We start from the raw sequence: 17,402 nt of genomic DNA on the forward strand, positions 1-17,402 counted from the left end.
ATTTATTCATTCATTCATTCATTCATTCATTCAATACCATATACTTTATTCAATTTGTATACTTTAGGTTGTATTAGTATTTAGTACTTGTTTCATACTTTAGGTTGTAATCTCATAGTACTTTTCTTTGTTGCTCAAATTGTTTCAGTTTTGGCCATTTGGAGCTCTTTCAGTTGACTCCTTTGGGCTTTTTCTGCTCCCATCAATGTGCACGTTCTAGTTTGCATTTTTGTGCACTTCCTTACTGTCTAGCTCTATCATACCCCAGGATTATCTTGTATATTTTCTGCCCCAGTCCTAGAACTAGCTACTTCAAGTAACTCTGGTCCTTTTATTAGTGCATGATATTAGAATCCAAGATTTGGGTGTTAAGTGGGCTCACTGCTGCTAGAGTGTTATTCTTCTAGGCCCCTCAGCTGACAGATCGAGGAAATATATATGTGTATACTAACCCATGTATATACATATACCTATAAAATAAGCCTGTATATAACCATCTCTGTATTAAGCTAAACCTGAGTGTCTCCAACTCTATTCTATAACTACATGGGTCATCATAGCCTTCTCTTTTGTTTATCTGTAAGTTTCTTACTCCAACAGTGAGAAACCTGGCTCCCAACATCCACCATCTGAAATGGATCTTTTTTTTTTTTTTTTTAAAGAAATGCAGTGGAATGCTCCTGTCAAGGGCCTGTAGCACTTGAGTGCCTTTCTTCTTGGAAAGTTTTTGGTCTTCTTGTCCACATTTGTTAATGCTACTTATGCTTTAGCTTTAGGCTTAGCTCATGTTGATGTCCTCAAGGACGCCTTAATAGGTCCCAGATCAGGTCATATTCTCTGCAGCATGTTCTCAGAGCACCATTTACTTCCTTTACAGCCCATATTAGCATAGAACTTAACTATTTTTGCATTTAGTTGTGTCATTGCTTTTCTTTCCCAGAATGTTGGCTTCCTAGGCAAGGATCATGTCTGTTTTGCTCAGAGGATACACAGCACTGGACACACATTAGGTACATGATATTTAGTGAAAAAATACAGGAGTGGAAGAAATATTGTATTTGACCTTTTACCCAATGACATAGGAGAATGTTTGGGCATATAACATTAGGAACATTTCTCCTTTCTAGGAGTCTTAACTCCTTTAAGTAATTAGCTATGCACCTCAAAAGTTCATGCTGTGGATGGTGGTATATGTAAATCAAAATAGGCAAAAAAAGATCCAGGATGTTATAAAGTTATATGAAGGACACCGTGTGGAATGAATAGGGTTGAGCGGAGTTAATGATTAAAGGGAGTAAATAGTGAAGTCATTGAGGTCAGATGCAAGGAAGAGAGCAGACATGATCCTAATTTTTAGACTTGCTCTGAAGAAAATTTATGGATGTGTTAGAACATATAAATGTTTCTATGTTGGAGAATATCAGGTGTTCCTGGGCAGAGAAATCAGCAAGGCCCCTCGGCTCTAGGTCATTACTTCTGTATTTCTTCATATTTGCACTACTATTTCCTTTGTGTCTTTAGTTCATTGGATCTGTTGGATTTGGGGTGGGTTTTCTTTTTCCCTCTGAAATGATTAGTTTAAAAGGCAGGATACAGAGTGTAGCATTCTCTATTGTAATTCTACTCCTTGAGGTTGTCGATAGCATTTTAAATTTTGGAAGATCAAGAACTTTATTCATTTCCCTTTGGAAAAAATAAAACTAGATTTCACCTAGTGGTATGTCTTAAAGGAAGCTAAAGGCATTTAACTTTTTCTGTTTTATGCTAACGGCATTATGATCGCGTATGTACATGTGATCTTCTGGTGTTCCAGTCCCTAGAGCTGGCCGTTAGCCATTTCCCAAGGAGAAACCAAAAGGATTCATCTTAAAGCTGCAGGAAAACAAGTTGGCTAAAGAAGCAGGAGCTGGCTGTTGATAAGGGTCATCAGACACTGGAGTAGCAGCAGTTACCTGACTCCCTCCTTTCCTGGAGAAGATAAAAAGCACCTTTCCTAGGATAGTTTAAATGGCATTTAGCCTGGAGTAGTGTGGAGATATACCAAATCTATATTTTGTGTCCTCTGTAAGAATCTAGTCTATAGAAATTACTCTGCCTAAAGTGATTTTAATCGATTAACATTGCTATGCAAGTCCTGTCCATTTAAAGTGGGGTGCTGATGGGAGGAATAAATGACAAAATACAATTCTGACATTGAATAAATAGGAAGAGAATGCTTTTGGGGACCCAATCTGTTTGTAATATTGTAACTTTATAAATATATGACTTGCTTCCTCTTTATCTTAATATCCAGGGCTTTATTCCTTGGTTTTAGGTTGGAGCTCACATCTAAACTTCTGCCTGTTATGTAACTGCTATTTCATGTTAAGAAATTAACAAAGCTCTTAAATACTGAGAATATTTTAGTTATATTAAAGGGCTTTACTTTTAATAGTAACGGTCATTGTTACGATTTCACTGCTCTCAGAAAAGACCTGGCTGCCAAGGAATCTTTAAAGAGAGTAGATTCAATGAAAAGGACACATAACGAAGGATAGATCCCAGGGGTGAAATGAAGACGTTCTATAAATAGCTGTGCTATTTTCCTTTGAAATGTCTGGCACATTCTATATAGTACAGTGGTTGTGTTCGGAGGGCCTGTGTGTCTGACTCTGTGATGAAGCATTTCACACTCAATCTCAGAGCAGTGCGTAAATGGCCAGGGCATCTGGATCTTTCCGAAGTTTTAAACTATTTAAATGACAAACTTTTTTTTTAATTTAGCATACTTGGAAACAGAATCCTGCTACATCATCTGCATTCAATTAGTTATTGCTTTACTTTTAACTCCAACCCTCTGAAAAAAAATAAAGCGTGTACAAATGATAGCTCTGAGATCTTCAGAAATTTGGAGTGTGCTAAGCAAAACCTGTTTCCTAGCATGAAACTGGCACAGAAATGTGAATTTTGATTCTTTGATTCATCTCATTACCTAGAACCCTAGGCCATTTTGCAATCTGTGGGCAAAATCCCATGTGTCTTTCATGGCCTAACTTAAAGGCAAAGCCTGCCACAAAATATGCTTGGCCACATTTAATTGTTCTCTCACTAGAGGTCCTACAGTTATGGTTTATTATTCTTTCTAATGGTAATTTCTCTTTTCCTATTTTAAAAACAATTTTGCCTTCTGTTGTTTTATTGTCTGTTTTTGTAAGCTTGTCCCTTGCACAGCACAGGCATATACTGATTGCTTGTTACATGTGGCCCACATTTCAGTTACAACCTGGTGCTTATACACTTATCAAGAATTTTTTGGCACCTGCTCTCTGCAGGTCACAACCTATGCATTCTCAAGAGGACAAACAAGTCTGAGCCAGGATCTGTTTACCAGTTTTTCACAGATTTGAAAATTTAGTACTCTGAGCAAAAGCAATTTTGGAGCCGAAAAATCATAGGTATTTTAAGGAAGTACCAAAAAAGAACAAACTACTATTTTTAGTGCCTTATAGATATAAAGTCATTCTGTTAATTATCATGTTTGGCATGTTTAATGTAGAAGACAAAAAATTGAAATGTATTTTCTGCAGCGTGGGAGGGAACAGAAGTCTGGAGGTGGAGTGAGATGGGGAGAGGGCTATATTTTTGTGAAAATTTTAGTAAATTATCTGGTGTTTATTTTTTCCACCTACAGAGAAGACCTAGGACATAAAAACATTAAATGTTATTAGTGATTTAAGAATTAATTCACTAAAATATTGCTGAGTGAAATTAAAGAGCTACATAAATGGATGATGAGTGAAATTAAAGAGCTACATAAAGAGCTACATAGAGAGATCATGTTCGTGGGTTAGAAGACTCATTATTGTTAAGATATCAGTTTTCACCAAAATAACACACTGCAATGGACAAACTGACTTTGAAACTCAAAAGGAATCAGAACAATGAAAACAGCTTTGATAAAGAACAAAGTTGGAAGACTAACTACCTAATTTTAAGAGCTACATAAAGCCATAGGAGGTCAAGACAGTGTGATATTAGCATTAAGATCACCGATTAGACCAGTGAATCAGAGAAGAACATCCAGAATTAAACTCGCATGTAAGGCATGTGACAAAGGTGCAAAGGCAGTTCATTTATTCTGGGATAATTAGAGACAGAACAATTGCGTATTCATATGCAAACAACAAAACTTCAGTTAGTCCCTCATACCATATATACAAATTAACTCAAAATAGATCATAATCTAAATGTAAAACTATAATACTTTTAGGAAGGAGGACAAAACTCCTGTGAATTGAGTTAGGCAAAGACAAATATAACACCAAAGGCATGATCTGTGAAAGAACAAAGTGACGAATTGGACTTCATTAACATCGCAAGTTTCTGTTCTTAAAAAGACACTATTATGAGAATGAAAAGATGAGCCACAGACTGGGAGAAGATATTTATAAATCATATATCTGAGAAAGGATTTGTATTTAAAATATATAAACTCTCAAAACTCAATTGTAAGGAAATAAACAACCAATTTTAAAAATAGGCAAAAGATTTGAACAAATATTTCACTAAACGAGCAATCCAGATGACAAATAAGCATATGAAAAGATACTCAACATCATTAGTAATTAGAAAAATGCAAATTAAAACCATAATGAGGTACTACTAATACCTGTCAGAATGGCTAAACTTAAACACTGACCATACCAAGTAGTGCTGGAGTATCTGGATGTAAAGTAACTGGAACTCTCATACACTGCTGGTGGGAATGTAAAATGGTGCATCTACTTTGAAAAATAATTGGACAGTTTCTTAAAAAGTTAAATATACACCTACTGTATGATCTAGTCATTTCACTCTTAGATATTTATCCAAAAAAATGAAGTCCACATAGGCTGTATCCAGACATCATAGCAGCTTCATCTGTAATAGCTAAAAGCTTGAAATAACTGAAATGTCCATCAATAGGCAAATGGATTAAAAAAAAACAAACAAACAAACTGAAACCAAAAAACTGTGACACATCCATATAGTAGAATAGTGTTCAGCAATATAAAGGACTGAATACAGATTATGGATACACATGAGATGGATGAATCTCCATGTAGTTATGCTAAGTGAAAGAAGTCAATTTTTTTTTTTTAAGAGTACACACTGTATGATTCCATTCCTATAAAATTCTATGAAATGCAAAGTAACATATAGTGTTAGAAAGGAGACCAGTGGTTGCTTGGGGATAGAGGATGTGGAGAGGGGGTGGGAGGGAGGGATTTAAAAGAGCACAAGGAAATGGGAGGAGGGTGATGGTGGTGTTCATTATCTTGTAATTGTTTTGTGGCTATTGACATATGTCCAGATGTATCAAATTTTACACTTTAAAAAGTGCATTTTATTCTTTCAGGGTTCTCAAGAACACTCATGTCAGGTGATTTACTAGGACTCATAGCACTCAGCATTATGGTTGTACAGTAAGTCCTCACTTAACATCGTCAAGTTCTGTGACTTTAAGCGAAATGATGTGCAACAAAACCAGTTTTACCATAGGCCGATTGATGTAAGCAAGAGTTAAGTTCCTACAGAATATCCTCAATGTTATAACAAAACCAAGTTGAACAAAATGACGCCATTTGAGGACCTGCTGTACTTGAGGCTAAGATTGGTTAGAGTGGCACAGGAAGGATGCATAGCCGGATCAGTCAGTGAGGGGAAAGACATCTGGAAGAGTCTGGAGGAATCCATGTGCAGGTTTCCAGTGTTCTCTCCTTCCCATGAGGGGTCACGGGGAGCACACCTTCCCTCCAGTGGCAAAAATGTAGTCAGAGTGCCTAACGTTTATGCCAAGGAATCCCATTTAAGGGTCAGAGTTTTTATTGGAGGCTGGTCACAAGGGCACCCCCCACGCCCTGCCCATCAGTATTTCAGATTCCCCACAGGAAAGCAGGTATTTAGTACCCCAGGCAGGCAAAACAACCTTGTCAGTATAGGGTTTCTTTCAGAAGCCAGGTTTTCAAATTCCAGCCAAGCGTCAGCCTTGCAAGCAAGCCTTTCTAAAGATAACAGTCTCGGGACTTGTTAACGCTTTTCTGCTGTCAGTTAAACCTCAATAGAACTTTTAAAAAATCATCATGTAAGTTAGTCTGAGCTAGCACAAGGCAACAGTGATTAATTTATTGAAAAAAGGATAGACTATAAAAATAGTAATTTCAGATTTGGGGAAGACCAATACAGCAAGATCTTCATTATCTGGAACATTGTACACCCTTAAGTCTTCTTTTTGGAATGAGGTAGGATATTAATAAGTCAAATTGCATGCCTGCAAATGGGAGCTTCTAATTATTTTTATTCTTTAATAACATGACTTTCCATTTGAATTGCATTTGAAAATCGTTCCCAAAAATATAATTTTCCTTTCTTTCATAAAAAAAATCCTTGATTGATAATCATTATTTTAATTATTAGTTAACTGATCATGACCCGGTTCTATAGCAAATAAAAGTAAAACATTGGTGTTGAGATTATAATTACCTTAACAACAGTACTTCCTCATGGTGCCATGCAGGCTTTGCCCATCCACGGACACACCTGCTGAGAGGGCGAGAAGAATTGAAAACCAGCCTGATGTCTGGGCCCATGTCACGGCCGCAGCTTGCAGTGTGTCTGCCCAAGAGAGGGGCATCTTTTTCTAATTTGCACAAAGGTATCACATGGGCTGACTATGGCCCTGCTCAACACATGGCTGGGAAGAAGGTGTTGGTTTTTCCCCCAAAATGCTGCCCATTATCATCAAGCTTTCTGGTGAACGTGTCTTTTTCCTTTAAAGAAATCCAGAAAATAACTTTGGAGTTGAGGGTCATCTTTAACCAGAACTCCGCTAGGTACAATAGCCGTGTAGGGCATGTTCCTCTATAGATTGGCCCAACTGCTGTTGAAAAGACAAGTGGATTTAGGGTACGATTTTCATTTTGTCACCTGGGAGGATGCCTGGTGTCTGTTCTGTATCTGGGTCCCATTATTAATGTCCCCAAGTCACAATTTCTGTGTATCTGTAACAAAAAATTCAGAGAAAGGAAACTCCTGTAGCTCCTCTGAGGGAAATTTTTGCTGCTACTGACTAACGGAGTTTCCTGAACGGGAGCGAAAACTTCTCACTTCCAAAGATATCCAGTATAGTTTAAAAGGTTCAACTTTGAAACATATATAAAATATTTGATAGTCACAGCTTAGCTTCAAATAAGTGATGTTCAAATATTGACACCCATTTTAGTTCTCTTAAGCCTTGAGCTGCCAGCTTAATTTATGATGAAGAACACAGCCGAAGGCGCTGAGCAGCCAGACGATAATTGAGTAGCGATCTGTCAGCAGCAGGGTTCTGTTTGGAAACCTCCAACGTTTGGAAATCTAAGCCCCTCTTCCCATTTCTTCTCTAAAGAAACTTAAACCAAATCTCTTTCTCCCTTTTGTAGATGAGAACCACGCGCAAGGTCTCTGTCTGGCCAGTGGGCCTGGTTGGTGGGCGACGCTATGAACGTCCATTGGTGGAAAATGGCAAAGTCGTTGGTTGGTACACTGGCTGGAGAGCAGACAGGCCTTTTGCCATCGACATGGCAGGTAAGGAGTATAATTGGTGATTTTTGCTCCTGCCTGATAGTTCTTTTAGCTATACTCACATTCGTAACAGGGGGTTAGAGGATGGAAGCTTTAAAAGACCACTTTGGATAAAACCCTAGATCATATCATATTCAGCAGATAAACACTATTTAACTGAACTTTCAAAACAGGCTCTTTGGTTAATTCAAGTGGAAAATGATTTTGGGGGTGATTAGAAAATGCTCAATCCATTCTATTTTGTCACATGTCCGTGCAGCCATCCCTTTATCCAACAAACGTTTATGTGCCAGGTGCTGGGTTGGGCTTTGGAAGCTCAGTGGTGAGAACTGGACTTGGCCCCTGCCTCACAGGGTTTGTGACTGTCCCTTTTGGTACCTCTCTCTAGAGGTCCAATTTGTCACGTTCTTATTGATAAATTTACTAGTGATATGGAATTGACAAGCCAATCATTTTAATGCTTATCGATGAATTTAGTGCTTATTGAAACATTTCATAGCTAAAATAATAAAATTAAATTTCTGTTTTTTCAAGCATTTAATAACTTTGAGCATAACTGTCCTTTAAAGTTTTTATTCTCTAACCAAGCAACTGAATTAAATAAGACTTGTAGCAGACCACAAATTCTAAAATGCAGCTTTATCATAAAGTGACTCATTTTCTGTGGGTTATATAAAATGATGCCTGTGATAACTGTAGAAAGATGAAGTTTGAAACATGAGGCTTAGAGGCAAAAAAAAAAAAAAAAAAAAAAATTCACCATCTATAACCTAGAAGATGAAAGCAGAAAAGCTTCAAAATTGATCTCATCAATCTTCAACTCTGAAACACTGCTCTGTCTGTCTGTCAGCCTGTGCTTGGCCAATCTTTTGTGTATATTTTTCCCTACTGCAGTCAAAATCTCTATGCTCAGAATTCTGATGGGATGAAGGCTGTATTCTGAATTGGCTTCATCATTTTTATTCTGACAATACTATAAATTTGAGGGGACAAGATGATGAAGAATACCAGGGATAAGAGCTGTAGGGGGATGCTCTCGTGGATGGCAGTGTGGTTGGTCTGTTGCACTGCATCACAGGAGAAGACAAACGAAGATATTTTTATTCAGTGTTTAACAAACATTGTGCCCATTTTCTGGGTGCCTATTTTGTGAGACTGTGTCATGGACTCTGACTCCAAGGACAGTCTAGATCTCTTACCATTCCCTGCTCACCTGTTCCCTGGTGCCCTGTCTCTACTTCCTGACCTCTCCATCCTTTTGCTAACCCCTAGCCTTACGCTTTGGTCTTGGCTCTTGCAGCCCCAGGGCTGCTCCGGCCTCTCAACCAAAGCATTCTCCTGAAAGCAGATAGAGAAGTAAGTCAGCCATTCTTGGAAGGTCCTGCAGATTCTTGAAAGAGGCCTTTCCTCAATCAAATCTGAGTTTGTGGCTCTGAAAATACAAGGCCTGACCATAATGTGTCTGGAGAATCAGGTTTCTTGCTCGATCGGAAGTGTAGCCTTGAGCAGAAAACTTGGAGATCATGAAGCAAAGTCCGTTGCTTCTCTGGGGCTGAGTTTTCTCAAGTGTAGAAAAATGAGTCAGTGTCCTTAACCTCTGATCATGTGCTTGATTGGTTTTTCTGGTAACCAGCAGCCATCCTAAAGTTATCTGGGGCCCACCGCAGAGCCACCTCTTTAGCATAACAAAGTCACTTCCATCACTCAGGAAATTCTGAGGGTTTTACAAGCTCCTGGACAAGGACCTTGACAATTTTTAATTATACCATAGGTTCATTAAAGGATACTTTTCTAAAAAAGAGTGTCTCCCACTTCCTCGTTTTACTAATTCTTCTATCTACCAAAGCAAAGGGCATATAATAAGTGATGTCTCAGGGTCACTTTCAGCTTTGTCTGTGGACTGTTTCATGACTGATAAAAATTAGACACGATCGTAAAGTGATAAAACTTTCTCATGTGTGGCTTATGGAAAGGGATGACAAATCTAGGACTCTTAGTTTTCTGGCCTGGAGTCCGGTGGATGTGAGTGTATCGGAGCCCTGGGAATGGAAGAGCTTACACAGGGAGACTGTAGTGGTCCAGGATTGCTTCCTGGGGAGCAGTCATTTAAAGGGACTGCAGCAGGAGGAGCCAGCATAGAGGACAAGGCGCAATAAGAGGGTGTTGGGGTGGACCTGTGACAAGAGTCCCTGGAGAGAAGAGGTGGGTGAATCATGAGTTCAGTTGTTGGATGCCTCGTGTCATGGCTGTGGATGAGAGGGTGCTTGGGGAGTGAGGGAGTGTGAGAGCCCGAGCATGTCAGTGGTGGCATTGGGATGGTTGGTAGCAATGAAGACCTTGTAAAATGTTTCCTGGGACAATCGATAATATGAAAACATAAAGGGCCTGCAGCAGGAGGACTAAAGGGTCAGCAAAATTGTCTGAGGAAAGTTAGATCTCCAGTAGAGCAAAGAGGAAGAGGAAGTTCAATCAGTGAAAAAATTGAGGAAGTTCTGTTTTGGGTAGGGAATAATGAAGCTGAGGTAGGGGAGAGGGAGGTGACAGGAGCCCTTACATGACAGTTATTAGAGATTTATCGAATTTTAACAAGCCATTTCAGACTGCCCATAAACCAGCAGATATTTAGATCTTTTTAACACTCTTGTATGGGGATAATGGATATAGTAAACTTAATTTTGGTTTCTTTCTAATTGGTGTGATTCGTCGTATTATTTGAGTCGTGACTTATGTACGGAAAATAACGTAATTTTGGGTAATTAAAACATTCTATTAACCCAAATACCAGTTGTGTAAAAATAGGAATCTGTATGTTAGAAAAAAATCACATTCCTTGACTAAAGTTTCCAGGCCCCAGATTCCTTGTGGGTATGCCGCCCTTATGGAGGGTTGTGGAGGTTGGAAGGGCTTGAGATGAGGGGGAGACAGCCGTAGCGCCTGCCTGGGTTTAGCGTGCCCACCACTGCCAGTACCCGCTCTGCAGAGATGCGGGAGTCGTTCAGGAGTGCAAACCAGATCTTGGCAGTAGCTTGCTCTCAGGGTAAAGGACTCCTCACCGTTGCCACAAAGTCCTGCCTGCCCCCCATACAACCTCCTCCACTTCCAGCCGTCTTTGGGGGCAGCCGCCCCTGCGGTTCCTCTAGCACATCCTAACCTTCACCTTGGTGCCTGAACAGATGCCCTTGCCTGGCATGTTCTTTCTGTAGCTCAGCCCTGATCATTCTTTAATTCTCAGCTTTCTCAGGGACGTCTTTGCTGGCACCCAAGATCGACAGCCCCCCGGCCTTGTTATTACCTCCTACAGTTCTAAGAGTCTGTACTTCTGCACCACAGCACTTACCACAGTGGTATTACATCTTTAACTGTAATCATTGAGGCTTCCCACCCCCCTACCCCCACCCCAAACAGAATGCAGCCAGCCACCTTGGGAGCAGTCGCCTGTACTACCCTGCCCTGCCCTCCCCAGTACTAGGCCCATGTGTTCCAAAGACGCAGCCTTAAAATGGGTTCCGGGGTTGCCCCCTGTCAGAGTTTCTGTCCCCACTGCTGGCTTACCAGGCAAACCTTTTGTATTGTTATAAATGATGGCAAATTGAAGAGGGCGAAGGGTCATTCAGGCAAATGACTGAAGCTCTCTTTCCCTGGGCTCTCAGCAGGGCTCGCTGGAAATCACAGTCGTACAGGGCCTTCTTTCTCCTGTTATTTGTTGACAAGGAATTTAATTTAGTTGTTGACAATGGGTTAATTTAGTTGGCAAACCCTTTCTTGGTAGATAAAGCAGTAACGAACTTCAGCTCAGCCTGGATCAGGTGTCATCAAAGCCAAATGAGCATAGCCCAAATCGATGCAGTTTTCTTTGCTCTGTGAATATAAATGCTGCAAGAAAATGGAGAGAATAAACTTCTTACTACTTTGGAGCCATTTGTAATTTAAGTGTGCTGTTTTCCATTTGTGTATGTTTTGTATGAGAAAGATAAAGTTATTGAATGTTCTCAGCAGAGTGACTTGATGTGTCATATGGTACCTTTTAGTGCAGGGTCTAGGGACTGACTTGGGGCCTTGCCCTTCGGTCAGTGCAGTGTGATTGTCACTGGAGTGGTACATGGGCTGTCTGACAACTTACAGAACCGTAGGGGTAGTGGCGGAGTGTTAGTGCACTAGGAAACCTGTTGCCCATTTCTTATCCATGTCTAGAAGGAGGTGCATTCTAGTGAACTTGCAGGCACTGGACGACCACAGCATGTTCAGTCCTGTTCACGTGTACCACGGCCGTGTGGGTAGAGGTGGGTGTTTGGGATTAGGAGCACCTGTGCATCTGTATGCTCATAACCAGGGTGCTTTCCCTAGGTAGCTCATGATGGGGTGCCCATGTTCACGCTCAGCTTGGTGGGGATGGAAGGATCCGCTGAGCCCTTTGAGGGCTGCAGGAGAAGTGGGGAGACGGGGTTCCAGGGCCCCATCCTGCCTTAAGTATAGCAACTCTTTTTATAATTTACATGTTATAATTCCCCTAAAAATTTCAATGGAATTAAGCCATCCTTCAGGACTAAGAATTTTGAAAACCAAAAGTTTTCTCTTATATCAGAGAAGTCCAACAGACTTAATAATTATTGTTTACTGAGTATTTTTCAGGCATCAGGCATTCTTAAGTGCTCTATGTGTTTTCTTATTTAATCCTCATTCAATTCTGTGAGAGGAGTGCTAGTATTATTTTCTTCATTTAAATATAAGGAAATTGAGGCCTAAACATGCTAGGTATCTTGTCCAGTGTTGCTGTGATTAAGTGGTAGAGCTGGGATTCAAACTCACGTCCGTGTGTTCCCAGTGATGGCCCTCCCTCTTGGCTCTGAATCCCGACTTCTCACCGACTTACAGCCACGTGACCCAGTTCTTGATCTCTGAGCCTCTGCTTTCTTCATCTGCAGAACAGAAGGAATGGAATTCTTCAGAGAGTAAGACAGCACATACAAGGCATCTGGTGCAACACCGTAGACACTCAATGACTGTTATGTCTCTTAAACAAGAAACAAAATCAGCTGTGTCTCTGGATTCACATGTCTCATATGTTTGTCTGGGGGAATCAGCTCAGTGGTGTGTGTGACTGCTTATCATGGTGGTCACATCCATGTATGTAGGCAGCTGTGAGGTGGGGGGATCGCTGACTTCCAGGCCCCACTTGGGCACAAGCAGTCTGTACTGCTGGTTTTCCTCACCTGTAGATTAGGGATCAGGCCACCTGCCTTCTGGGTTTCAGTGAGGTTGAAGTGAGAATAATATGCAAATGTTCCTGCTCTTCTGTGAGTGTTTGCATCCTTGGCACATCTGGTTGTTTCAGATCATTGTTGAAAGCAGTACTTAAGAACATGCAAACTCTTGGCTTTGGGCCCATGATGAACTTCGTTTCTCTCCTGGCTGGTAGACCTGTGCTCATTATCATTCAGTGAATTAGTTTCAGCGTGCAGGATGGCATGTGGAGATAAGCACCAGCCCTTGCTCTAGATAAAATACCGCAAAAAGAGAGTGATCAAAAGAAAAACAAAACCCCAAAAAATCATTAAAATGTTGTTGAGAAGCAGATACGTGCTTATTATTGTAATTTCCCAGCCGAAAACTAAACAAACACATAGCGTTTGGGCTTTTAAAAAGATAATGCCATTGGAAACATTTAGATTTGCAAGGTGTTTGGTGTAGTGTATATGTCAGCTTGGCCCTGCTGCTGGGAAGAGAGAATCGTTCTCTGTACAAATTACTGATGGCATGCCGGAAGGATTTAAAAGAACGATTCTCACATTTTCTCATCAGGTCATGAGGGGGAGAAATATCCTTTTTCACCACTTTGACTTCCCTAAGAGTCCCTAGGAGAGCATTTAATAGATTCTCATTTGGAATCTATTAAAGAGAATTCTACTATAGACACTTTGTGTAAATGATAGGATTAAGGCTTGTTGCTCCACACTGCTGACCTGGGGACAGGCACGCATGCCAGTTTTTCTTGGCACACAGGTTGGCTGCTATGACTACCTCTCATCTCTCTGCACTGGCTTCAGAAGTTAAAGTTAGCCAGTGTTCTCGCTAGGCCCCTGAGCAGCCATATCACCCCAACCCCAAACACTCTGCATTTCAATCTACCTCTTTTCAAATCCCTCAACCACAGCCGAGCACCAGGGTCAGCCAAGCACTGGCCCAGGCCAATGAACCTGAGTTAATTGAGAGTGACACACACCTCCCTCCAGCCCAGAATACGGAGTGTCCCTTTGTCTTCCCCTGTTGCCTAGCTAATTTCTAGTCACCTCTTAAGACTCATTAGTGGTGCAGGAATAGCTTTCTCTGGGAAGTTTTTCCTGATTTTCCATCCGGCATAGATGCTGCTCCCACATGTTCCCCTAGAATACCACGCTTAAGCACTTGCCCTCGACGTGGTGCTCTCGTCAGTGACCTGCCTGCCCCCTGCCTCCTGAGCTTCACACAAGTGAAATTATACAATATTTATCTTATGTGTCTGCCTTATTGTAATTAGCATTATGTCTTCGAGGTTCATCTCTGTTGTAGCATGTCAGAAATTCATTCCTTTTTAAGGATGAATGATATTGTATATCTAGATCACATTTTGTTTTTTTATCCATTGATGGACATTCTGTTGTTTCTACCTTTTGGCTACTAACATCGCTGTGAACATTGGTGCACAGTCACTGTTTGAGTCACCGCTTTCACTCTTTGAGGTATACACATACGAATGGAGTTGCTGCATCATATGGTAATTATATGTTTAATTTTTTTTGAGGAACCATCATACTTTTTTTCCACAGTGGCTGCATCATTTTCCATTGGCAATGCACAAGAGTTACAGTTTTTCCTTATCCTCGCCAACTCATTATTTTAAAAGTTATTTTGCTTTTAGACACTGGGGTTTGAAGAACGGGAACACAGATACCGTTCCCATCTGTTCTGCTGTATTTTCTGGGTTGGTAGAGAGTGGTTTAGTGACATATTCAGTAGTACTCCTGGATAATGAAAAGTAGAAAATCTCGAAGGTGAAATAAAAAGTGAGACAGCGATTCTCACACGGGCAGTGTCAAGCCTGTTGATTCTGCCATTCTCAACATATACACGGTTCATTTCCTGTCAGAGTCTTTTCGGCTGTTGAGCCAAGAGAACCACTTCCCCCTCTAAACTTCAATATTAGTCACACCTTAGTTCCCTGCCACCAATTTACTAGAAAATCATCTGGATATTGTTAGTATTCAGTTAATTAAGCCTCCTTAATTAATCTTTTATTCTTAGGATCAAGTTTTTCATCCTTGTGCAGCATCCTGATCGTTTCCTTAGAGGGTTTAGTTTTCTACGGTGGTTTATTATTTTCCGAGTAGGTATTTAAATGAATCGTTTATAGATTAAAGCATATTTCTTAGAAATGAAGAATGTTTTATTTTTTTCCCCATGAAGAACAATGACTGCTAAATGCCTTTTGAAGAGGGTTAAAAACTAGGCAATGATTTTTTTTTAAAAAAATGGTTTAACCCTGAAGCAGTCATCACGTTTTGGTCAGTATTCAGGACTTGATTAACAATGGACCAGTGTAACAGCCAGGCCATGCTTTTTCATTTCTTTTCTGCACCAAAAGAAAATCGCTCTAATGTATAATTGGAAGGAAATGTGGAAAGCTGTAGTTCCGTCTGCACCTTAGGATGCAGTAGATTAGAGGGGAATCTTTACCGTTAAAGAGCACATGGCATGTGAACATTCAGTCTTAGAACCACGAAAAGCTATAGTTGAGCATTTGTGTGAAACAGTGGCAACTTAGTGATGATAGTAAATAAGCCCCACCCCGTCGAGCACCTTCCTTTTATACAGCCCTCGCCTTTGCTTTCGGTATGTAATTTAAATTTAGTGAAAATGATTCCTGAAACACTACTATTAACCTGTTTTATTTTTCCAGTTGGATAGTCCACAGATGCCAAGGCTAGAAGGTACAAGATTGTGAGAGAAAGTACTTAAGTAGAAGTTTTCCATTTTTTATTGAGATAAAATTGATATATAACATTTTTTTAGTTTCAGGTATACAAAATAATGATTTAATATTTGTATAAATCGCAAAATGATCACCACAAAGTCTAGTTAACAACCATCACCACAGAGTTAAAACAGGTTTTCTTCTCGTAATGAGAACTTTTAAGATCTACTCTCGTAGCAACTTTCAAATACATAATACAGTGTCATAACTGTAGTCACCATATCATACATTATACCCCCAGGACTTATTTTGTTATTGGAAGTTTGTACCTTTTGACCATCTTTACCCATTTTTACTACCCTCCACTCCCTGCCTCTGGCAACCACCAATCTATGAGTTAGATTTTGTTTTCTTTTGTTTTGTTAGATTGCACATACAAGTGAGATCGTGGTATTTGTCTTTCTCTGACTTATTTCAATTAGCATAATGCCCTCAAGGTCCATCCATGTTGTTGCAAAAGGCAAGACTTCCTTTTTTATGGCTGAATAATATATCATTTTGTGTGTGCATACATACACACATACAGATAGATATACACATTTTCTTTATACATTCATCCAACTGTGGACATTTAGGTTGTTTCCATGGCTTCACTATTGTAAACAATGCTGCAGTGAACATGGGGGAGTCCATATCTCTTTTAGAGATAGTATTTTTGTTTCCTTTGGATTAATACCCAGAAATAGAATTGTTAGATCAATTTTTTTGAGGAACCTCCGTACTATTTTCCATAGTGGCTGCACAATTTACATTCCCACCAACAGTGCACAAGGGTTCCCTTTTCTCCACATGCTTGCCAACACTTATTTCTTGTCTGTTTGATAATAGTTATTCTATCAGGTGTGAGGTGATGATATCTCATTGTCATTTTGATTGGCATGTCCCTGATGATTAGTGATGTTGAATACCATTTCATGTACCTGTTGGCCATCTGTATGTCTTCTTTGGAAAAATATTTATTCAGATCCTCTGCTCACTTTTTAATCAAATTGTCTGTTCTTTTATTGTTGAGTCGTATGCGTTCTTTATGTGTTTTGGACATTAACTCTGTATCAGATTTATAATTTCCAAATATTTTCTCCTATTCAGTAAGTTGCTTTTTCATTTTGTGGTTGGTTTACTTTGCTGTGCAGAAATGTTTTAGTTTGATGTAGTCTCACTTATTTATTTTTGCATTTGTTGCCTTTACTTTTGGTATCATATCCAAAAAACTCATTGCCAAGACCAGTATCAAGGAGTTTACCATGTTTGTTTTTTTCTAGGAGTTTTATGGTTTCAGGTCTCACATTCCAATCTTCATCCATTCTGAGTTAATTTTTGTGTATGGTGTAAGATAGTGGTCCAGTTTTCCTTCTCATGTGGCCGTTCAGTTTTCCCACTCATGTGGCTGTTCAGTTTTCCCAATGCTGTTTATTGAAGAGACTGTCCTTTCCCCATTGTGTTTCCTTGGCTTATTTGTTGTAATTAGTTGACTATTTATGTGTGGGTTTATGCCTTGATTTTGTATTCTGTTCCATTGATTTGTGTGTCGGTTTTTATGTCAATACCATACTATTTTGATTACTATATATTTGTAATATAGTTTGAAATCAGAGAGTGTGATGCCTCCAGCTTTGTTCTTTTTTCTTAAGGTTGTTTTGGCTATTTGGGGTCTTTTGTGGTTCCGTACAAATTTTAGGATTATTTATTCTAGTTCTGTGAAAAAATGCCATTGGAATTTTGATAAGGATTGTGTTGAATCTATAGATCTTTATTCTTTATATATTTATTCTTGAATATAGGTATTCTTTTTGATGTAGTTATAAATGGGATT

At 39.7% G+C, this 17,402-nt stretch overlaps 1 protein-coding gene across 2 annotated transcripts in view; it reads left to right on the forward strand.

Moving 5' to 3' along the window:
• B3GAT2 (beta-1,3-glucuronyltransferase 2) overlaps positions 1 to 17,402 on the forward strand; it is a 60,475-nt gene that overhangs the window by 31,390 nt on the left and 11,683 nt on the right. For both annotated transcript variants that reach the window (XM_011361176.2, XM_011361177.2), the window contains exon 2: positions 7,440 to 7,584. In XM_011361176.2, the coding sequence (XP_011359478.1) occupies positions 7,440 to 7,584 (145 nt within the window). The remainder of the gene's footprint in view (positions 1 to 7,439; positions 7,585 to 17,402) is intronic.

The sequence above is a fragment of the Pteropus vampyrus genome, unplaced genomic scaffold, assembly GCF_000151845.1.
Source record: "Pteropus vampyrus isolate Shadow unplaced genomic scaffold, Pvam_2.0 Scaffold64, whole genome shotgun sequence".
Classification (NCBI taxonomy): Eukaryota; Metazoa; Chordata; class Mammalia; order Chiroptera; family Pteropodidae; genus Pteropus; species Pteropus vampyrus.